Genomic DNA, 25,335 nt, shown 5'->3' on the forward strand with positions numbered 1-25,335 from the left:
CCTCCCCACTAGAACTAAAACTGCTTAAGCCTCAACGTTTCTATCTACCATACACTTTCACAGATTACGCCTCTATAGTAACTAGTCAGCAGCCTAAAAATACTAATAATCATGTCTCACATTTCTCTTGGCTCCCATTTTCCTACTATATCTGGCTATATCTTTTTTTTTCTTATTCATCTGTTAGGAAACTTGCTATTAGTTGGTGCCATTCAAACTCTATATGTCGGGACTCCCACAGAGCTTCCTCTAGATAACTCATAACACAACACACTGCTGATGTTTTTCCCACTTAACAAATTTTGTAAATATCATAAACTTTAATATCTGTAACTTTAACCAATGCTCATTTTCTCTTGTATATTATTTGTTTTCAATGTCTGTTTTACCATATTGTCTACTTCTTGACTACACTATGTAATATATTGTCAATCAATATTATTCTGTGCAATAGTCTGCATAACATTGGAGCTTTTCCCTTATCCCCTGCTTCGAAAGGGCCATTGCATTGACCCAGTCTGATTATCCAGATCATCAAATGCAAATAAAGTATAGGAATTATTGGCAGGCTAAAAGGGCATTATTGATCTGGCCTGAAATTTCTGTATATATGTGAAGGCCTGGCACTTAAGCCAGACCTTATAAAACAATAAAAGTTAACAGTAAGTAGTCTGATTGCCCTGATTTTTGGCTCAACATTTTGCTTTGTCATTATTTAAATTCTTATCTCCCAAGCCTATTTGCTTATAAAAAATGTGTGTTCTTAGCTTAGGCCATACACTTTTACACCCCACCCCCAGCAGCCCTGATCACAGCATTATAGTAACTTTTGATTCTCTTCTGTTGTTTATACAGTAAAATCTATATTACTTACAACTTAAAGTATTTGTTTATTTTAATATTTTTAATACATACAACAGTCACAGAAATACCCTGACTACATACTATACAAAACTGCTTAACAATATGACCTGCAACTTGCATTATGAAATGTTCTTACACAAATAACAAAATCAGTTTTACTTGCACTTTTTTCACCTTCAGTGTCCTTCCAAACATTAAAGACATAATGTGGATTATATGCTTTGAGTCCACCCACAAGTTTAAAAAAGTCAACAATAAAAGAACTGGAAGATGGACCTTTAGAAAACGGTAGGAGGAAATTACATAGAAAAAATGGGAATTGTGGGAACAATACATGCAGAATAATGTTTAGGAGGAGGAATGATGTTTAAAGGAAAGCAGGAATTGAATGAGCTGTGTAATGTCTGACTGACAATGACTATATAGAAGATTATAGGTGATGTTCAATGTCTGCAACTGAAAAATATTTCAATATGGTTTGTTTTCATTTATACAAATGTGTGATTGCCAGTGTCATAAGTGATACATCAGTAAAGAAGTTACTTGCTTAAAAAATCCAGTCTGTTCTCAGCTATTTTTACTTGCAAATCCATATTTCACCAATGTGATCAGTGCTTTATAATCTCATATTTATTCACTAATTTCAGGGTTGCTGGTGGTCTTCCAGATCGTCTCTATCTCCCAGCATTAGACTGTGGTTCAGGTCCAAGGTACTCCTGATTCTTCAAGACAATTCCTGTGCTGCTTTGGGGTTGCTCAGGCATTTTTCTTTGTAACATTGGAAACAAGTTTCACTGGCAAAGTCTCTGTCAACTTTACAGTCAGAAGAATGAGAAGCACAGTCCCATTCTGCTTGCTGGCTCACATTTTGCTGGATAAACCTTTTTGTTTCCTCTTTAAACTGTTCTGAATCAAACATGTCTTTTGATCCTGCAGGAAAAAATACTTTAAAGACATTTGGCTACAGCAGCTTGAATCTCACACCTGCCTCTCGACATCCCCTGATTGCTGAGATGAATTTGCTTCTCTTCTGCCTGGTGTATAGTAAATAATCATTTTCCACAAGCACTCTGTTTTCTCTAGTTTTAAGGCTTTGCCCTTCTGCCACAGTTTTGTCAGGATCATCTCTTTCTGCTGGTATGATTGCATCTCTACTAATATAGGTTATGGCTGCTTTTTGGTGGCCAGGTTTGGGAGAATACACTCTGTATGCCCTTTCAGTTAATAAATCTTGTTGTGAAACACCTGTCCAGTTGCTTATTTATGCTTTTATAAAATTAATACAGTCTGTTCCTTCAGTTTCTCTGATACAGCAGAAAATCTTAGGTTTTCTGTGCATGCACTGTCTTCAAACTCTACTATTTTTGAAACAACTTCTTGAGAAGCCTCATACTCAGCCAGCCTTTTTTTCATTTCAACCTCTGATTATTATTTTTTTTTATTTTGCAGTTTTATCAATTCATCTGAAAAGCCAGTTTTAAACCTTCTTATATTTTTCTAGCCTTTTCTTGTTTTAGTTGATATATTCTTTCATTATTTCATTTATTTTAATTACCTCGGAGTACACCTGATATATTTTTTCTTTGAAATTGTTGGAATTTATCTCTTGAACCAAAAGTGAAGTTTGAACTGCTGTTTGCTGAACAGCTGCAGAAATCTTCCCAGACAGTGTTTTATCCACCTTTTTCTCAATAATTTTCTTTCATGTTTTCCAAATCTCTTCATTGCTGGCACCCAACTCAATACCATGGTGGTCAAACATTGCAGTAAATTCATCATTGTAATCTAATCCATTAAAAAATGTCTACACTCAGTCCTTGAGGTACAATACAACAGCTAATGCATTCTTTTAAATAATCATTGTCCATCTGCAAAGTTCTAACTTTTAAAAAGTTTCTTCTCAAAAGCATAACTATTGTCCTTGAGTGAACTAGCTGAAGGCCCATCTTTGCTAAGTGGATAATTATCAATGCAAGAAAAAATTGAAAGGACGGTCAAAGTATTTAAATTTTTAGGCCCCGATGAACTAACTCTTCGATCCTAACTCAGAGGTGAATTAGGAGGTGGGCATGGTACAGAACCGCTATTGGAAATAAAAACAGTACTTTGGTCCTTATTCGAAGAGTCCTTAACGGACCCCACAAAAGATGGAACAAACAAATGCACATTCATATTCAAAATATTCAAATGTTGCTCATTATCACCAGAAGTTGCTTCAGACGTAACTGCTCCTTTATGGTTTAACAGAATCGGAAATCCCTTGGCAACATCCATCACATGCTGAGTAGAAGCAACCAAAGAATCGGTACAAGACTGTGAAAATAACTCGATTAACCAGGTTACATCTCCTTCAAGACTACTCACGTCTGTACCTAACTTTGCCAGATCCGTTGGTTCTTGAAAGGAAATCAAGTTGCCATTAAAGCTTGGTGCATCTGTAATAGGGATTTAATTTTCCACAATTGCCAAACAGCAACCAGTAATCAGAAACAAGTAGCAAGAGCATTAGAAAACAAGACAGGTAACCAACCAAACCAAGAAGCTATGATATGGGAGATATGAAATAGCACAGTTGAAGCAGCAAACCATTTTAATAAAAGAAATTAAACACTTAGTATGTTTTATGGCATAATTTTTTTAGTTATGTTTTTTGCTAGTATGTCATATATTAATGGGCGAGAGAGCTAATGACTTGAGGTGCTAGTATAAAAGGAACTGAGACATTAGTATAAAAAGAAATTGTGTATTCTTTGTCTTACATTCTGATGAAATCCCTTTGTTGTTTTGGGATGAAAGTGCTCAATTGGATTTATTAAAAATGTTGGCTGTTTCAACTGTGCCATTTGTTGTGTAGGTCTTAACTGGAGGTCTGAAGACTGAAATACTGGAAAGCTTCATGTATACAGAGAACAGAGTGAGGGAAATTATTCATATGGGGGGGGGGGTCCTGGTAGCAGTCAAGTTAGAAGTCAGTCAAGTCAGAATGCAGGGAATTTATGGATGCATGTTGAAAGATTTGCTCATACTTGAATGCAGCAAGAAATGAGGAATGTGTATATCAGACTCCTGTGTTAACCACACCTCCATCCTTATGCAACAATATGGCCATCCTTTTTGGATTTATATCTATATCTATCCAGTATACAAATAGGTTATTAAAGATGTAGCGAGCACTAAAATTCCTATGCCACAGGTTTTTAATTGGTTAGCTAATAATATAAGAGCATGTATCACAATCCATGCTGCTACAGTTTTTGTTGACTTTATGAAGGTGTGACACTTGAGTGCCCTGGCATTAGGCAAAATTCCGCACTCTTAAACTGAAGTGTGGCAAAACTTACATTGCATATGCATGGGTTTTCCTGTAGCTGTACTGAAATACATTAGACTATTTAGGGTGGATTCAGAAAGGTTACTACAAAACTTAGTGTAACCTTTCTAAGTGTAACATTTCTAAGTGAATAGACAACATAAGTATTGTGGTAGGGCTGTTCTTGAATTCAGAAAGTGTGCACTTTGTGGTAACCATTATGAATCTGGCATTATCATGTTTCAGTGTTCTCACAGCTTTATATTATGGTGTTATAATGTAAACTAGTTCTTATGCTTGGTACCACCTTTTTCAGTCCTTATGCTTTAACAATAAAGTCCCCCCAGAGTTTGCTGCTCTATCAGCATGCTCATCATGGATCCCTAGGCCCGCAATCCCCTCTATATCCTGTATAAAAAGCTGCTAATCAAATCTGAATCACCTAGGTCAGACTCGAGGCTTTATCCATCTGTGCCAGCATAGCTGCTTCAGGATTATAGAAGGCCTAAATAATTACCTAGGTCAGACTCAAGGCTTTATCCATCTGTGCCAGCATAGCTGCTTCAGGATTATAGAAGGCCTAAATAATTAGGTGTAGGGAATCTATCTACAGTACTACACTGTGTGAATACAAGTATTGTTTGTGATACAGCACTGAATTTTGTGGTACATTAAATGTGTGCACACCACCTTTTTTCTTATTTCTAAGAATCCAAGATTCATCCAAGCCTCTGGTTGATGGTGGATCCAAAGCAAGCCTGCTCAATCCGTTATCCAAAGTTAGAAGAGCCGCAGCCAAAAGCATATGTAAAGAGTGTATGTGTAACCAACATAATGGAAACCTCGCCCAACCAGTATATCTCCAACATGGATGATTCTTACACAGATCTTTCACCATCCTCTTCCTCTTCTAGTGAGCTGATGGTAAGTAATAAATGGTAGCAATTTTCCTACAAAGCAGAAATAACTATGTTCTAATGAGAAGCCTTTTATTCCCCCAATACATGCTGACCATCTATAAACTCCAAAGCAAATTGGACCAATCTTTGGACCAACTCCAAAGCACACAGACTTTTAGCACAATGACTTGGGCAGCAAAAGTAATAAATATTGTTGACAAACTTGGGGAGCCTATAACAAGAAAAGTAAGCGATCCTGTAGTGGTATTGGATATATTTTAGAAATTTTATGAAAATTTGTAGAAAGAGCTAGCATCTGAAATAAAGGATAACTATAAGTCCTCCTCCAGCTGCGTTAGAAAAGTAAGAAACGATTTGCAACATTGTTCCAAACTTTTCCACAGTGGAGTCTCTCTCTCAAACCCAAATAACATTGCAAACACTACCCCAACCATTATTAAGGGACATGTCCTTAAGGCACTTGCTAAGACCAAAACGCTTCCTCCATTGGCCCTTATTGTATACTGGGTTGTTTAATAGTGTCAAACATGCACTCACAGCATCCCTTCTTAAAATGTTTAACTTAATCCTTCCTGGTACACTGCTGTAGTAATGCCCCTGTACAAGAGTGGACCCAACACAGAACCTGAAAACTACAGAATTAGCCTTATAAGTCTGATCTATAAATCCACGGAGTGCATCACCAACCTCATAAATCAAGATATCAAAAATCTTGACTCACAACAATTCAGCTTCAGAAAGGATACTTCATGCCTACTAAATCATGTCACCTTCTTTAAAAATGTCACTGAAGCAAAGGACAGTGGGTAAACTGTCTATGCCACCTGTCTTTATCCTGCCAAGACATTTGACACCATACCACATGAAGGAATTGTTAATGAGCTTAACTATATTGATACCAATGTTGTAAGATGGATAGCCAGCTGTTTTGAAGACAGAACACACATTGTTCGTGAAAGTGATGCTTCTTCCGACAGAGAGAACGTGATCAGTGGTGACTCTCCAGGGATGTGTGCATGGCTTGCTCCTGTTCTGCATTTATTTCTCTGACCTCAAAATTGTTAACAATCATTTCTGGCTGACTAAATTTGCTTATGGCTACAAATTGGGCATAACTGTCAAATCCTCCAAAAATACAGTCACCTCTCAAAATGAACTAACTCTGTGTTTAGAAAAAAGCTCATAACTAAATTCTAATAAATGTATTAGTATCCCATTCAGGGAAGCAGATGGTCAGTGCAGCCTACAGCACTGACAACACCCCATCATCAAGCAAGACGGTGATTAGAGATCTGGGTACTTTGGTAGATAGATCCCTTTCTGTTGATCACCATGTAGAAACTAGTCAAGAAATCCTATTTTTCACAACTAATTGCCAAAGTCATCATTCTTTTATATTCTGCCCTGGTCAGGCCCTTTAGTGAATATAATGTATCCTTTGAAATATATTTCACTAGACATACATAAAGGCTTGAAAAGCTGCAGAGGTTCCTAATCAGAAATGTATCTGGTCTCAAAAGTCTTTGTTACCATGGAAACTGGAAGCTTTGTCCCTATACTCTGTGTCTTAGACACATCAGGGAAATACCTGCCTCACTTGCTATGCTCTTAAGGATTCTGCTATCCTTGATCTTAAATACTAAGATCTAAACCTCCATCAGAAAATAAATAAAACAAAATGGAGAGAAAGTATCATCACTCAACTCTCCCTGCTCTAGAATAAACTTTCTCTAGACGTCAAGTAGTGCGATTCCTTGTCATCCAATCCCCTAATATATCCTATGTAAACATCCTAAGAATTGTATCAATTTTAAGAATTTTTTTTGTATTCAAATAAATTCTGCAACTTTACAAGCAAATATAAATAATCTGCTGGAAATCTAAGTCTGTAATCAGTTTGGATTAGGGGATATCCTGGTTCCTTGTCTTATTGACATTATAAACATAAATGTTAGGTGTATTTTTAAAAGGAAGGCAGCAAAGCTGTAAGAGTTTGAATGTAACTGGTTAGGTTTAGAATTTGCGACTTGGATATTCATCTTTAAACCATTTTGGAAAGAGAGTTGTTATTCTGAAGGCATCTTTTAAATAGAGACAGAAGCATTAGGTGACTTTGATATTATGGCAATTCCTTATTTGAAGTATTTTGCTTGTGAATATAGTCACATAGCTTTGACCAAAGTTTTACATATTTCTGCAGTAACTCTACTTTATGTATAATAGAAAGTTCTCTGTCATGAAGAGAGATTTCCAGTGCCTGAGCCTTAAATCCATTTTTCTTAAGCTTAGAAAATGCACCAAGCTGTCAAAAGGTTCCAAAGTCCTTTATCACTTCTGCAGGAGAATTGGGAAGAGAAAGAGTAAAGTAAATAGGGTAGCAAGATATTTTATGCCTAAAGGCTATGATAATATATGTAACATAATTTCTCATTTTGCACCCAGGAAGATCCATACCCAGCAGATACAATGATGGAAAAATGGACATCCTTGATGGGGGCTACAAATCAAGGGAAACTCAGAAGAGGCCCAACACCCAAGCCTAAGTCATTTGATACATAATGTACTGCCCTGAGACAAGAATTCAAGAAGAAATTATGTAATAAGCATTTGTATGTAATTAGAGTGCATACTTCTTGTAATGCCAAAACAGAGTTACAGAAAGGGGTTTCAAAGCTGTAGTTTCTTAGAGAGCCATTATTAAGCAAAATGAAAATTGTGCTGAAGAACAGGTTGCTACAATTCCATTTCAGGCATCCTTCGTGTTTCATAATTTAATAAAAACAGCAGTTGGAAGACAGTTTAACTCTGCTAGGGTGACTGCTGCAGTAGCAGAGAGATAGGACTACTGGAATAGTTTGAATTACTTAGTCACTCCTTTAGAAAACGTGTTAGTGTGTACACTGTGTGCACTGGAATATGCTGTACCAGCAAGCAAGTGCAGGGAGAGTCTCTGCCTGCCTGAGAAGAGTATCCAGTCACGTTTGTATAACTGCTGGTTAGAGTAAGAGTTGCTCCAACACAGATCCTTAAGGAGAATAACCGTAACCATACAGAATATTATATTCATAAAGTAGCAGAAAGTATTCTAAGAACTAAGCCAACATGGGAATGGTGAGAGAGGAGATTCTGCCAATAGGGATGACTGCAATTAGGGATACAGACAATAGGCAAGAAGGGTCTGGAATTGGAGAAAACTGGAAAAAGAATTAAGGTATTGCTAGCAAATAATTAGAGAGGGAAAGGTAATGGAATAGGAAGAGATCAAAAATGTATTTGCACTGCAGGTTAGAGATTGCCTTTCCTATCAAGGATTGATATCAGAGTATAGGCAAAGAGAAAGAAATAGGGTGATCCTAAGCAAAAGACCAGCACTGGTAGACTTTTTAGTGGAATCTAGAACAAAAAAGGAATAATTAGTGGAGCGTATAAAATATTGCATGATAGCTATAAGAAGCAATCAGACAAGGTTAGAAAGGATTGGGAAGAGAGACTGGATAAGCAATTCGGAAAGAAACAATGGGAGATATGTGTATGTCTCCCAAATATGCAACAAAGTCTAGACGTGTTTACTTGGGTATTTTTATACCCCAAGTAGACTCCAAATAAATTTTCCTCGGGTAGATAGCAAATGTTGGAGGTTTGATGGGGAGGAAAGGTAATTGGAAACCAACTTTAAAAATTCCCTGCACACTACTCTATCAGAAGTGCTGAGTATGCAATTTAGTATGACTAAGGAAATTATTTTTTTTTTTAGCTATGATACAGAATCAGAATTGCCTAGATATAATAAGGCCTTGCTGTGTCTAATTCTGGTGGCTGCCAAAAAAACAATTACTAGGAAATGGAAATCAAAGCCTAAACCAACTGTACTAGAAGTAGTGAATGTAGTAACAGAGATAAAACAACTGGAAATGGGATCCTTGGAAAAGGGCAGGAGCAAATTATATAGAAAAATGGAAATTTAAGAAACAATACATGTAGATGAGCAATGAGGTTTAAAAGAAGGCAGGATTTGAATGACCTATGTAATGTTTGACTGACAGTGACTGGGTAGATTATAAGAGCTGTGTAATGTGTGCAATTAAAATTATGTCAATATGGATTTTAGTTTGTATAAATATATGATTGTCTATGTCATAAGTGATAATTTAATAAATATGTTTCCTGTTTAATTAAAAAAAAAAAAAAAAAAAAAGCAAAAAGCTGCACCAACATTTATTTAGATGTGGTTATTGTCATTATAGCCTGCTCCATCCCTTCCCGTATCTGACAAGATATAAAGATGATGGCTGTAGCATAGAGATTTGGGCCTTGAGTATACCTCAGATAACTGGCTTTGACTAGTGGCCAAGGTACTGGAGGAGCTGGCCAGGAAGGAATGTAAGTAAGCCGCTCATGGATGGGTGAAATGCAGTGGTGTTGGCAGAGTCTTGTTGCTGGAATTTCAGTTGAGGGAATGCCTAGAAGTGTAGCTGTTGCACTAAGGCCATGGGGTGCAAGCCTACCAAAAGAAATTGCAACAGTTTATAGGATTATGCATGTACATAACTATGCACCTATGGTAGCCTAGCATATTCAGCATTGCACTGCAGTTAGTGACCAATGGAATGGTATTGAGTGTTCCAGAGAACTTCTAAACTCTGGTGGATATCTGCAACCCCCCTGCTCTTCCCTGTCTCACTGAGTACCTTATGACGGGGAATGAATGAGGCCAGTTGGGGATGGGGCTTGATGGTCACTGGAGGAGGGTGGACATGGACCAAAAATTCATAAAAAGTATATTAAAGATAATTTGTTTTTTGTAAAGCAGTACAAAACTGCATCATGTGTACAGATGGTCCTTATCTGTTGTTAGCATTGTCTAGCATTTGCTGATGAAGCTAAGCTGCTTTCTGGAACACCCAAGGTGCCTCATTTCTTGAAAGGAAAAAAATTATCCTAATGCATACCATAGCCATTTTAGTGTAGGAATTGAACTGTTTTGGGGGTTGTATTTTTGTTAAGACTATCATCTGCATCTACTGATCAGATAAGTTAGTATCTCTTAATGTGGTGTGCTTCACTGGAGAAGTACAGAAATGCAAACTGCCCAATTTCACATCAGTAAAAAAACAAAAAAACTGTATGTTGATGCACTCGTGTATACATTACACTGAAGCATCTCACAACTGGACAATGCCTGTGAACTGCATTTTGTAAGCATACTACAAACTAAAAGATATGAACAAAGAGAAGTCAATTTTGAAGACAGTAAAACAAAACGGACTAATAAAGGTTTCTTGAATAGGGGAAATTTTAGAAGCAGTGTTTGCATCATTAACTTTTAGTGGATTATAGCAGGTATAGTAAATCGTTTTTGAAGGCAGTCTGTTTATCACAAATTTCAGAAGAGTTACAATTATGAAGGTGTTATGCTGTGAAAAAGGATAAAGCATAAAAACAAAGAAGTGTCACTATTAAATTTTACAACATTGCATAGTGAAGACTCCCTTCCCAAAATTATGCCACATTACTAGTGATTATATTTCTGAATGCTTTTCAGCTTGCCATATCTCTACCTTCCATTTTTCCAGGTCACAGAGGATGACGACACTTCTTCCATTGATATTCCAGTTCGAAAGGTCAGAACCACTTCAAAAAGACGTGCTCCCAGGCAAACTGCAGTCAAGCGGACTAAAACCCATACAAGAAGGTTCAATCGTAGGCTACAACACAAAGATGTCCAGTCACATGGCTGGCCTAGGCCTCCAATCAACTACTGCGTTCTTATTGCCCTGGCGCTACGCAACAGCAACAGTGGGAGCCTTAACGTACAGCAGATCTACAACTTTATTCGGTAACCATTTTCATTTATAGAATTTAGGTGCCTCTCGCTGTTTCTTTGTGTATTGCTTACTGAATTCCACATCTATAGTTGACTAGGACAGGCAGGTGTATGACAGCATAGCTTCTTGGCTGGTTATAAGTCTGAAAAGGTGAGTGAGTAGGTATATGTAATTCACAAAACCTAGGTGAAAAAGCCTGTCTTTCCTGTATAGATGTCTGCAACTGCATGTATATTTTGATTTGTAGAATCAATTATAATTTCTACTAATAAAGTGTGCCGTGAGCTGTCCTAATGTTTGTTCATTATGTTTTCTGTTTTGCTAGTTCATATGATTGTGATCTCAGATATTTGTACATTATTCTTGTTTTGTGTTATTTTTGTAACATGCAGATAGCAACACTGAAACAATGTTTTAATTTTTTTAAATAACTATTTTTGTGTTTCTCTTTACTTATGGTCCAAGCAATGCCCAAAATGGATTTACAGACCATTTCACCACCCCAGTTATCAAATGGTAAAATAAAAGAAAAGAAATCTCCACAATACATTTACCTAAGTTATGAGCCACAGTGGAATTCTGAGTTTATCCAAGAACCAGGAATACTGTGCTATCCTCACAGAACTGTTTTCTTATTGGGCTACAGTTTTATTTAAAATGATCTCACTGCTGGATTTAACTCCTCTCTGAAAACATCTTTTGTTTTACAGGTTACTGACTACATTAGCAGAATTCTAATTAAACTTGCACTGCTACTTAGAACCAATTGTTGGCTGATCAGGAAGCCTGTGAGTAATGTTGCATGAGCATTCAGCAAGACTCCCCTCAAGTCGTTCCTGTTTTGCATTAATACTGTCTGAAGTGGTAGCATATGCAGTCTGTGAGCCAGCTGATGTGCGATTTCAGTCAGTATGATCTTCAGACATAGCTCAGCAGAGGGACATCTGTGATGGTGCATTCTGTGGTTTTCAGAGGTAGCTCAGCAGAGGGACATCCGTGATGGTGCAGTCTGTGGTGACGTTGTGAACATATGATGAAGGCTACTATCTCTTTACTGCAACTTTTCAGTACTGGTCTGGAATATTGAGGAGATGTTGACAAATGAGTCTAAAATGTGTACAAAATGATTTTTTTAACAGTTATAAGCTACAGCTTTGACTATCTGCTGCCCATTATTGACGCTATTACTTCAACCTCCAACCCCCCAGGTTCTTTCCACCAGTTCTGAGGCTACTGGCAGAGAGGGAAGGGAATGTGGAGAGCAGTTTGGATTCTAGTACTGTCTCTAGATTCTAGAGCCTTCAAATGGTTTGAAAGGGGAATGGGCAAGAGATGTCCTGGAAGTTCAGTAGAATGGAGCCTGCAACATTGTCAGTGCTGCATGCCTGGCATTTTCCCACACTCCCGGTGTGATGATACACTTTGTAGGTTGTATGGGCAGTGAGCTGTACTGTTCAAGGACATGCCTGCTGTGGGTTGTTATCCTTCCCAGTCCAGTGACTGCTCCCAGCCCTGGTCTCTACCAGGCTTTGACAAGTCATCTGTCACAATACCATACTTCCTCCCTTCCCCATGATGGGCATGCCTGCCTGCATCATCAGGTGCCTATGGCATTAATCAAATTTTGATCATCCTGGCCATAGTACATGGCTTTATCTCTCTACTCTTCTTTACTGATACAGACTAAAAATATATTCTAACCATGTTTGTTGCACTTAGCTTCAGTCCTTGTGCTTTCTTTTCACTAGTTTTCACGTAAAGTGTTTTTACCCAACCTGGATGTTGCAATATAAACACTTTGTTTTTGCTGTTATCGAGGCCTTTAACTATACAGAGGGCTGCTGCATATACATAAAAGGGATGGATTGTGCAACATGAAAAGAAACATTAGTATAGTCACTCAAAATAAAACCTGAGTGTATTTACCTTTCTGCAGAAAAGTTAATGTTTCAAGGTTTCTGTATACTGTGTTTTGACCAAAAACAGTCCTATCAGAACATAGTCTCTGGATTACGTGAGTAAGTCAAAGGGCCAGCCCAAGTTTGTAAAGCATTCTTGTTTATTTCTAGAGTGGCACTGCCTACACTACTACAATGGTAATTCATTCCATTTTGTAACAGATTGGGATACAAATTTTCTTACAGTACTCTTTGTCAGTCCTTTAAATAAAATTATTCCCTCTCAAAGAACTTCTCAGATTGGAATTTCTCTCTCAATTTTTTAATCAAATAATTTCTTATGTCAAACAGAGCTTGTCTGTCATTAGCCTGTGATAGAAAAGAACCTTAGACATTCCAATTTGTTTACAAAAATAATCTCAAGTTGTAAAAACTACAAACTTTCTTTGAACATTTTCTAAAGTAAGCAAATCACCTTTAGAATAACTAGAAAACATACAATTATACTTTGTAATAGATCTAACATGAAATAGATACATTTATTAACATCACACCAGCCACTCTCGATACTGTTTTTTTTTCTCTAGATGCATTCATTTTGAATGTGATATCACTACTTTATATGTATTTATTTTATTCAAACTATGGTTTTCAGTTGTGATGGTACAGTTCAGTCTTACGGGACCAAAACACATGACTACATATTTATTATAGTTGATGTTTAGGCCATTTCCCAGAAACTATGGCCAAAAATATATTAAAAGAAATATATCTTCCATAGATGATATTAAAACAGAGGGTTGTATATTGTCAGCATATTTAGATATCCAATATTTCTTTCATGTTGGTAATTGGGAAGACACAAATTAAATAAGACTGGATCCAATACAGAAACCTGTGTTACCCTGGATGCTACAAGGGTCTAATCTGAAAAATTGTCTTTGTACCTTGATCCTTTGGGATCTTGCATTTAACCAGTTATGTAGCCACATATTCACATATCCTTTGTGTCTTACATCTACCCAGTTATGTACCTGCACATTAACATATGAATTTATATTTAATGTTAACATGGATTTAGCAATTATGTAATGTGGAATGCCATCAGAATGTTTGCCAATTCTACATAAAAACACCACCTTCAGTTCCTATATCCACAAATTAACAGATTCATAAAAGTCAACCAAGATGGTAAATATTGACCATCTTAAGGTAAATCCATGTTGAAGAGTGTCAATATTCAAACCAGTGCTGGTATCATCTAATACTGATAGGTTTAGGTGGAGATATTAAAGATGGCATTCAGCCAGCTGGGTACAATCTGGCTCCATTTATCATGAAACAAATACAGACTGTTAAAGGTTAAAAAAAATGTAGGCCATCAGTAGTATAAAAAAATCTGTAATGCATTTCCCCTTTCTCTTGAGTATCCTCATTGTCTTGGGTATTTTTCAGTCTGCTGTTGTCCACTTTATCACTTATTCCCAGGTGTCCATATTTATGGCTGCTGACTTTTGAATATCTGACTCTTTGTATTTGTACCTTTTGTATACATGTTCTGTCTTGAACAACTTTATCCAAAATATATTTAATTAGTGTACTTATGCTTTCAATTTCCAGAGAGCACTTCCCATTTTTTCGAACAGCACCAGATGGCTGGAAGAACACCATCCGGCACAACCTGTGCTTTAGCCAGAGCTTTAAGAAGGCAACAAATGATTCAGCTGGTAAGGGAAGAAGGAAGTCCTGCTTATGGAGACTGACACTTGAGGGAGAAATGAAGCTTCAGGATGAAACTGGCACATTATCTGAGGAAGTATTACGGGTCCTGCGACGAAGCATTAACAAGCCAGGTATGGTGCCATTTTTTTAAATGAAGTTGTTTTCATCAGTACATTGTCTGAGGTAAATAAATTGTTCAAAATTATGAACGTTTAAAAAGTTACAAGTTTTGAGGCAACCTTGCTAAGTAACTGCAAGGTGCAAGTTTTGCTGCCTTTCATCATACAACATGTAAACCATATAAAGACCATTTTTTCAGAAAATGAAAAGTGGAACCCCACCAGCCAATATAATTTGTCTGTCTTCATGTTTTGAACTGTGTGTTTTGATTGAGAAGTTTAAGTGCTACCAACCTCCAGACTAATTGCATCCTGCCTTTTTTGTTTAGTCTTTCACGGGGCACTGCTGGAGAAACTCTAGGCACAGCCATTGTGTAAATGCTGTGTTTATTGTACAAAAGCTAACTCAATGAAGATCACTTTGTGGTGCAACATCTCCCGGGGTGGGGTGGGGGTCCAATCTGCTTTTGTTTGTGTTTTCTGCATTGTACTCCGCTGAAGAGGTAGCAAGACTCTCTTCCTATTAATGAGAAGTTGATTTACAGGAGAGGTTTTGGGATAATAGTTGCCCAACAGTGTAAAATTATTAGAACAGGAAATCCAACATATATCATTAAAGCTTAAAATCCAATACAAAAGTATAACAAGTAGTATAAATATTAAAAAGCAAAGTTGTTAGTATAACTGCCCTTTACATATAACATGTAATATACACAGATAGGTAAGCTTATCTGTTGGTGTATTTATCTGTTGATGAAGGTTTTATTTCTTTAACCATGTATTTAATGAGCCATTTGCACTGCATGGAAATAGGAGGTTAAGGAGGAGGTCAGATATTTAATTGCTCAAAAGGCTAAAGACAAGCTCCCCAAGGAGGAGACTAATAAGAGAGAGAGTACAGAGAGAGGGCTGCCAGTATGTCCAGATAACTGTCTTCAGACCCTTTAGTCTTTTTACTTAGGAATTTCTGAGGTCTTCTAAAGCGAGTGACATGTTTAGACAAAAGCCAGAAGGAGTATTGGTATGATGAGGTAAGAGTGAGGGAGAATTGACGCTTATTTGAATCTAGAGGAGATGCCTTTTGGAAATTAGATGATCCAGACAGAAGGCTTTCTGAACTACTTTGGAAACCTTGGTCAAAAGATAGGGAATTATCAACAAGAGTGACTAGATCCCTTAAAATGGTGTTTAATTGGAGGGGTGTGTCACCTATGTGGTATAATGTCGAAATGTTTTGTTTATCAAAAAGAATTGTACTACATTTTTCATATTTTGTTAGAGGTCATTGTACTTGCACAAGTCATAACACAGTCTGATCTATACTGGACTCTTTAACCACTATCCACTGTTTCAGTGACTTTTTCCAGATTAAATTAATATTAGAGGCAGGACCTGCCTTTAACAAAGCCAGTTGATGCGGGTTCAAGGTTAACAGACTTTCAATATCCAGATTAGTGAAGTCTGAGATGATACATTCCATAGCTTTATATTTGAAACTAGTGAGACTAATGGCTGTATGGTCTCTAGGCATTACAATAGCTGTTTTCCAGGCTTCAGAAATGTAACTAATGGGGAGGCTTAGATTAAAGAGTTTTTAAGTGGGTGGGTTGGATAGGCCATAATTGGTGCTGATAATAAAGCAACATATGTTAACAGAGCTCATGGAGGAGGTGCTCTTAACCTTCTGAGAGGACTGAGAGAACTTGTACCATAATAATTATATCTACTAGCTGGAACTGTGAAATCTGTGAAGTATCTAAAGTTCACACTGACTACTACTTGTAGAATTTTAATGTTTTCTGCAAAATGGCTTGAAATGGGTCTTGACCTATCAACGTAATCTTGTTTGTTTCAAGCCTTTCTATTTCCCATAATCCATTTCAAGTCAGCTTTATATGAGTCATGCTAGACATAAAGAAGTAGTGGTGTATTCCCATATCATTGACAAGCTAGAACTTCCAATGAGTGACCTCCCAAACCTCCTGTAACAGCGGCACATGGGATATATGCAAATGACCCTTATGAACATCAGGTGTTTCAGCTATATGGCGATTCTGATTGCGCATGACTTTTACTTTTAAAGTCGTTTTAATAGACAATTTCAGGCCAAAAAAGCCAAACCCCACTAGCTATGGATATGTATATTTCGGCCTTGTTATGACCTCGTCAGCATAGCACAAGCAGAGTGTTTGACTAAGCATAAGAAACACAGGGTTGTTATACCCAGCATAGATGACCATTATCATTAGGGTAACTGCAAAATATCCCAACTAACAAATTAAAACAAAGAGTGAAAAACAATCAGTAAAACTAAATGAAAACTCCAGCCAAGCTAGAACTTCCAATGAGTGACCTCCAAAACCTCATTTGCATATATGCCATGTGCCTCTGTTACAGGAGGTTTGGGAGGTCACTCATTGTAAGTTCTAGCTTGGCTTGTGTGTGTGTGTGTGTGTGTGTGTGTGTGTGTGTGTGTGTGTGTGTGTATGTATGTGTATATATATATATATATATATATATATATATATATATATATATATATATATATATATAAAATACATGGATTCATATCATGGTAGCTTTGTGGGCTGGTTGATGTAAAATGGAGTAATCTTAGTTCTGAACCTTGAGAGACTTGGATTCTGTTGAATTTTTTTGTTTTGTTTTTGTTCAGTAAGATCAAAGTATGGTTTTTGTTTTCAATATAACATATAGTCTAAATTTGTATTGTTCATCATACTGGCTGAACTGTTGAAGTACAGTGAGGTCTGTTTGTTAGAAATACTTTTTTTTTTTTTTTTTTAACCAAAGAAGGGTACAGTATAAATGGAAGTTATCTTTGGCCCATTTGTTTTTCCTTTGTGTTTAGTAAGCACCAAATGCTTTTCCGATACAATGTACACCTCTAAATCTGTACCGTCTATCAGAAAGGACTGAATTGTTAACTGTGATAATTTATGGACCATTCTTTCTGGGATTTTCTGCCAAAGAGCTTAGAAAAAGTTTACAGGTCTGCAGATGCTAACATATCTGCAAGTCTTCCATTTTACCTTAGAAGGATGTTTTCAGATTTCCACAGGAATAGATATTAAACATGCCGATTGATATGATTATTGTAAACTACATACCGTTGCACCTGTGGTCCTGTTCATGGCTGCAAAAGGCCCAGGGTAGGTTAGTTTTATATTACGTTAACAAATTAAGCACAATAAAAGGAAATTATTTAAAAAAGGGAGGGGTATACAAGGGATAGTGGCACAGCAGGTAGGGCTGTCACCTCACAGTAAGAGGTTCCCTGGTTCGATTCTGTGCTGGGGTGCCTTCTGTGTGGTGTCTGCATGTCCTTGTTGTGTTCATTTGTGTTTTCTCTGGGTGCTCTGTTTTCCTCCCGCATTCCAAAGACATGAATTTGGTGGATTGGACACTCTAAATTGGGTGTAGGTGGCCTTAGGGGTGTGTGTGTGTTATGAAAGAACAGCCATGGCAGGGTAACTACTCATGTGGTATAAACATTGGCTCTAGATGATTGTCATTGTTGAAGTGATACCACAACCCCATGGGCAAAAATGGTGAAAAATCTGTCGTTTGTGTGTTGGATGGATGGTGATGGTCTGTGAGAAATAAATGATGAGAATTCATAGGCAAGGGTTAATCTATTCAGGAGATGCATTAGTTGCTATGTGCTGAAGCAATTTCTTGTCATTTGATTGTAGTACTATTCAATGGTTGTGATTAATGCTTTTGTTTCAGTTACTGAGTGTGAAACTCACTGTGCTCTTAGGATGTCATCAAAGCATATAGTTCCCTTCCCGAAGGTGCAGCAAGGTGGTTGTTGTGTCTTTCAGCTTTTCCCAGTTAGGGGTCGCCACAGCGGAACTCCAGTCCGCTAATGATTGGCAGTAGATTTTTACGTGCTGAGTTGCCAGCCCTGACGCACAACCTTCAACAAAGGTACGCCCATTCACGCATGTCTCCACACACAAGACGCTCTAGCTGAGAATTGAACAGGACAACGTCTAACTGTGAGGCAACAATGCTACCGCAGCACCACCACCGCAGTCTGTAGAGTTGGTTATTATCAAAGCAGAGGTACAAGGACTAAAGACAGCTATATGGGAGCTGTTAGGAGTTTTTTTTTTTTTTTTTTTGCCTCCCCTGTTCCCAGAAGAAGAAGATAAAGGACTCAAAGTCCATTGTGAAATTTGTTTTCAAACACATGCAGAATCCAGCATGCTGATCTTATACTTGGGTACGAAACCAGACAGGTATCCCACTGAATCCAGGAAGAAATGTAATGGAAATTGACCTGAGGCAGTAGCTGTCCTGTAGATACATTATCTGTTAGTTGCCTTAGGATTATGTTTCATAAAATAAGTAATTTTTCCTTATTTTTTTTTTTTTTCTTGTTTGCAATTTCCATATATCTTATTTTGCATCTGTCTTCAGTCAATGATTGCTTGCACTGCTGAGTACTTGTTTTAATGGTATTTCAAAACTTTTAAGAGAAGGATGTGCCCGGGAGACGTGAAAATGTAATATTTGTGTAGGTATTTCTGCATTTGTGGTTTAGATTATGCAGGTATGTGTACTTGATGAAATCTGTTGTAGATTTTTGGTCCTATATTTGCCCTCTGGGTTATATTCCTCTTGTGCATTTTAAAATGTAATACCTATAGTATTCCATGAATGAAAATGGGCTCCACAGTTGGCATCATGTTAAGGTGTGTGTCTGTGTGTGTGTCGTGTATACAGATGGGGGCTCTGACAGTAGTAATTTAAGGCTCCTATAAGGAATCATCTGCATGTACAAGAGTTAGGATTGGTGTCCAGCCATCATTCATGAGAACTTATTGATCATCATTTAAATGTTTAAGTTCCCATATATGCTTAGGACTGAGTGCTAGGAAAATGCAAGGTGTCCCTTGTACTGTGAAGACTGGAGAGTGGTCACTATTACAGTCTGAAAGTCTACCAACTGCATAAGTACATTATGTTTTGCTATTTGAAATAATAGACAATTTGCACTCTGTAATGACTCCAGACAGTCCTTATGAATAGATATATGTGCCAAACTAGTAAGTTCTGAATATTGAGGTTTATATTCATTGCTTGTTCATTAGCTGCTCAAGCTTTCCTGCTTGACTGAGTAGCTGCTCGCACATTATTGCTTACTCCTTTTAAGAACAACATGTTTGTAGTTGCTCTCACATTATTGTTTGCTGCATTTACCAGTAATGTGTTAGCAGCTGCTCGTTCCATTTAAGAGTAATTTGTTGGTGCCCAAAATTTATTCTTTTGTATGTTCCATGAGTTTACAGCCTCTTAGAAAATTAATACTAGGCTTTATGTCCGTTAGTGATTGACTTTTTTCACAGTTACAGTGACAATAGAGTGAGAAAAATAAAACAAAATTGGATGTGAGGTCAAGGGGCTTTGTCCCCTGGCAAAGAAATGCTTTTTTCATTTTATGTTTTCATGCATTTGCTTATAACCCAGAATGAATGGGCCAACTGGGTGCAGGTAAAAAATCTAATAGACAAGGTCCTTGAAAGAGAAAAAAAAAACAACTCCATGCAAAAGAAATTCCTTTCAACAATGCAAAAATTCAGCAAAGACTAATTCCTATATCAGCTGTATCCTGCAATATAGTTCTCTCCCTCGACAGATAAGCAACCTTTTCATCAACTCAACATGACCATATTGTGAGTCTCTCATCAGGGGTTCCCATAATTTTAGTATCAAAATTTTTAAAGAATTCCCTTTTGAAAAATGTTTATACCCACCTTTAGTATAAAAAATTCCTTTGACATAGATCTTTAAATAGAGTTTTACTGCAATTGTCTGCTTTACTGTGCCTGTTAAATAAAATTTTATTGCTGCTTTTACTGTTTCCAAACCTTTTTTTTTTTTTTGTTAGTTTCACTGTTTAAGTATTTACTGGCATTTTTCACTGTTTTAAGCTATCTGTTCTGTTCTGGTTTTCCCGCCAAGCAGTGTTTAAATAACTGATCTGTTAACTGTTTAAAACATTCATTAAAGCCTCCTTGCTGATTTTCTGTTTTTTCAAACATTTTTTGTGTCTCTCTGCTATTTTTCTGCTGTTTTAAACATTCTCTAGTCTATCCCACTGAAATTAAGGTAGCTGCTTCTGGAACTGTTTGTAGTGGTTTGTTTGTTCTGAGCACTTTTTCCAGGCCATCTTGGATTAGAAGGGGTGTATCTGCACTTTTTGAGACAATTATGCTGATTGGGACCAGTCTGGTAAAGAAAGGCCAGTCTAAAGCTTGGAATACGCATCCTCATTGGTCCTTTTGAATCTTTTTCACGTTTTTAGCTTCTGGTATTTAGTCCCGGCATTTGAGCAAGTTTCCGCTTGTTTGAGCATCATACAGCACCACGCACTGCCACACAGCTGTGCACCAAAGAGGGACGGCTAAATTCAACAAATTTTCCCTAAAACCCAGGCAGAAATATCCATCCCTTGAGCTCCTCCATAATCTATTCTGAATAGCCAACCCTAGTGACAACAGCCTACAACCCAGCATTAAGGACAGTTGGACTACCCTTGTTTCTCCTGCACCCTTGTTGATTTGGGTCTCTTGAGGCAATGTATGAATTGCCTCATGTACACCGACAACTCTCTACTAATAACACAGTCTAGTACAGAGTGCGAGAGATTTATTTACACCAAGAATCTGATCAAGTGCATGATTTTAATTTGAAATGGGATGCAGAAGCTGAATTAGATTGGAAAGAGCATATTTGGCAGATGAGATTAAATGCTTGTTTTGATCCAGGAATGAATGACAGGGAAAATAATAAAGTTGTGTTGAAGAGGAAAGGGTTAATGCATTGATTGAAAGGGTCATGTGATTTTAATTAAGTGTATTTAAGTAACTATGGAATGTTTTACAATCCGGTCTGAAGAAGTTCTTTTAAAGAATGAAAGTGCTTACTGGTTGTTATGTTATATAGAGTGTCTATTATATTTTTACTATCTGGTCCATTTTTATTTAATTTCTATGGTATTTCATTGGAATGAAATGGCTAGGCTTAAAATGACTTCTGGGTCGATAGCTTAGTAATCTCCTGTGATCCTAATAGTGATTACAAGGTGTCTAGGAAACTAAAAATGTGATAGAAATACAGGAAGCATGGTCTTCAATCAGATTGTTTTAAAAACAGTTACTACTTAAGTGCTTCATATCATGAATATAGCCAAAGCCTAACCATGTAAATGTTAGTGGCCAGAGCATAGGTATTTATATCTGAAAACTGTACACCTCCCAGTATACAATTTTCCATTAATGGCAATCTAACCCTTGGTTTTATAGGAGCCCAATGATACCTAAAATATTGCCTCATTTCAACCTACCTTAGAGGATGGCAATGTCACATTAGCATTATTTGGACAAAGAAATTTAATAATGTAATATAATTTTAACTAAGATGATTTTGATCCGTTACAATACCCTCTTATTCCAACTGTTAGCTGCCTAATCTTGAATAGTACTTCATTTACTTATAAAATATATTTTTTTTATTTACTGATTGGATGAAGATTTTTCAAATTATTTGATGTACGAAGCAATGCATGTATGTTTTATGTTGGTGGTGGTTTTTAATTTTTAAGCACTGTCTAACTCAACAGGTAGCACACATGCCTTTGGTGTACTATTCCCACACCAGATAGATGGATTGCTGACACTGCATTGCAGCTTAAGGGAAGTGCTGCACTCCTGAGTGTGTGTCCCTTGCATGAGATGTTAAACATAGGCCCCATCTGTCCGAGTCGGTGGTAGCTCAGATGTATGTAAAAGATTCCATGGCACCTACTAAAAAGGGAAAGGGAAGATCTGAAGTAGGCACTTCATTTGTCAGCAACCTTTCGGATATGGATCCGATCTCGGATCCGAGCTGGCAACTTCTACCACAGCATAGATCCGAGCTCCTAGCTCCTCCCTTTACCCATAATCCCCTGCCAACCCTGACTGACCCCAGATCTAGTTTGCCAAGCTACAAGCTGGATTTCGAGCTCCTGCTACTGAGTGAAGTTTTGTGAGAGAATTTTTTTCCTATTTCTATCTTTTTCGTCATGTGAGTGAGAGCGAGTGTTTAGGTACCCCATAGCCCTATATCTCTCTCAATTTAATTTATTTTGTGGTTATTTTTCCTCCCTACCCTCGCTGGTCGTAGTGTGTGTTTGTGGTGTGTGTAGGGGCCTAGTGAGTGTGTTTCTGTGCTACCATGTCGGAGGCCCCTAAAGCCATCTTTTCAAAGTGCACCGAGTGTGGCCATAAGCTTTCACCGGCGGATGGCCACACCCGGTGCATTAGGTGCCTTGGGGTTGAACACCTCTCCTCGGGATGCGCGATTTGCGCGGCGTTCAACCCCAGGGCACTTAAGGACCGGAGGTCGAAGCTGATTCTGGCGGGCCTTTTGCCCTCGGATTCGGCTCAGGCCTCCGGTGCTTCTGTGGCAGCTACCCAGCCCTTAGTGGTAGCCACCCCTGCCTCCCTCCCTCCAGTCGGGACTCAACCTCCCACTTGGGCTCCGGAGGAGAGGGAGGCCTGGAAGACTAAACGGAAAGAGAAGCACCATAAGCGGCGGGCCGAGGACTCCTCCTCGGCCTGCCAGCCAAATGAGCTTCTCCATCCAAATGAGCTTCTCCATCCAGAGCTTCTGGATCGCCTCCTCCTCGGCTCCGGTCCCCTTGCTTCTCACCGGGACCCAAGGAGGAGGGGACCCGGTCCCCGTCGAGGTCATCGATGCGGCACTCTAGGTCTGCCTCGGTGGCCTCTTCGAGGTCCACCTTTAGCATGTCAGATGCAGACATGGACCGGATGATGAGGAAGTTCATCCAGGCCCAGCTGCAGATGGGAGTGCTCTTGCCTCCCCCCCCCCCCTCCAGGGGGGAGCTCGACCCCATTTTTTGCTCCAATCGGTCCTTCTCCGACCCGCTTTCCGGGTTCGGAGCCGAGCCACATTGGATCCGGGGGTGGGTCGGAGCAGTACTGGTTACTTCGGCACCAACTGGTCCCTCGAGTTTGTCAGATCCGACCTCTCGGAGCAGTGGGCTGAGCTTCAGATCCGAGGGATTCTGTGTGACTTCGGCTCCGTCCCGGTTGGAGCACATGGGTCCTTCGGATCCGATGGTCTCGGCGCCGGGTCCGGTCCCCGCTTCGGATCCGAGTGGGAGCAGACTCTCGGATCCTATCGAGGGTGGCTCCCCCTCGGCTTTTGCTGTGGTGGAGAGGGCACTGTTGAGTGCCTCCGGTCCTGGCTTCGCCTCCCCCCTGCACTCCCTCTCAGCTGGTTCAGGCTCCCATCCACCCAGCCTTTGTGGCAGCCTGCTTCAGCGCCTCTGGGGATTCCTTTGGAACATGATATTGCTGGTGAGACTTCCTCAGACAGCCCCCCCGAAGAGGTTCCTCACAAGGCCAAGTGTAAGAGGAGGCACGTGGACTCCCCCGAGCCCCTTACGGAAGATACGGACTTAGATGAAGGGGAAGGCTCTCCAAGGTCACCCCCCGAGGATGTCTCCTTTGGAGACATCATGGAAATGCTCAGGATTAGGGGAGGGTGGTCTGCCCCCAAGGCTTCCTCCGATGAGTCCGTATTCCTAGAGGTGTTTGAAGCAGGGCCATCCCCCCGACCCCCTGGTGGACCTCATCTCCACCAGGGCTTTGAAGGAGCCGGACACTGTAGAGCCAGTCCCCAAGCACCCAGATAGGATCCTGAGTCCCCCTGCAGAAAGAACCCACTGGAGCAGAGGTTCCCCCGTGGATGCCATGTTGGTGGCGGCGGCCACCAAGATGGAGTTGGCTCAGGAGAGCTCCGCGGTCCACCCACCGAGCAAGGAGTCTCAGGTGATGGACCACCTTGGGAAGCGGGCCTTCAGTTTAGCAACCTTCTCCATGAGGGCACTGAACTATATGGCACACATCATCCGGATGCAGCGAGATCTAATAAAAGAATACGCTGCCTCCCCCCCAGAGTCCATGTCAGAAGGGGACAAGCAGCTGTACTCCTCCCGAATGTCCACTCTACATTCCGTTTCTAACACCTCTATGCGGCACTTATCTCACACCATGGAAGGAGCCACTAGAGCTGGCGGAGCCGGCCAGGTAATGAGGCGCCAAGCCTGGCTCCGACATTGTGACTTCTCGGAACCCTTTAAGGCGTCATTCGCGAATGCCCCCTTTGATGGTTCTGCACTGTTTGGCAAAACCGTTCACGACACTTTACTCCAGAGCGAGAAAGACTGGAAGATGTTGTCTGCCTTCGGAGTCCGCTTCTCTGCTCCCCAGAGGTCCTTTTCTAAGAACCAAAAGGATCAGAAGAAGATGTGGTTCCGGAAATCGCATCAGTCCCAGTCTGCTCCAGACAACTAGTCCTCTCGTGGCAGAGGAGGACAGGGAGGACACCGCCCTAGAGGCAGAGGGGGTCCCAGAAATTTTGGGTCCAGAGAACCCTTCTCTGAGAGGCCCACGCAGAACCCCTGAGGGGTTGCCTGGCTGCTCCACTCTGGAGGCAGTCGGGGGGGCATCTTTCGAGGCACCTAGCAATGTGGGAGTCCATAACAACAGATTGCTGGGTGCTTCGCATTATATCCAGAGGCTACCAAATTCCTTTTATTGTAACCCCCAAAATCAGAAGCCTCCCCGACGTACCACC

The 25,335-nt window shown here is 39.3% G+C and overlaps 1 protein-coding gene across 1 annotated transcript in view; it reads left to right on the forward strand.

Moving 5' to 3' along the window:
* FOXR1 (forkhead box R1) overlaps window positions 1-25,335 on the forward strand; it is a 176,924-nt gene that overhangs the window by 137,049 nt on the left and 14,540 nt on the right. Inside the window, exons 3-5 of the mRNA XM_044080936.1 lie at window positions 4,884-5,098; window positions 10,668-10,930; window positions 14,438-14,670. Coding sequence (XP_043936871.1) covers window positions 4,884-5,098; window positions 10,668-10,930; window positions 14,438-14,670 — 711 coding nt within the window. The remainder of the gene's footprint in view (window positions 1-4,883; window positions 5,099-10,667; window positions 10,931-14,437; window positions 14,671-25,335) is intronic.

The sequence above is a fragment of the Protopterus annectens genome, chromosome 8.part0, assembly GCF_019279795.1.
Source record: "Protopterus annectens isolate FY-2018-M chromosome 8.part0, PAN1.0, whole genome shotgun sequence".
Taxonomy (NCBI): domain Eukaryota; kingdom Metazoa; phylum Chordata; order Ceratodontiformes; family Protopteridae; genus Protopterus; species Protopterus annectens.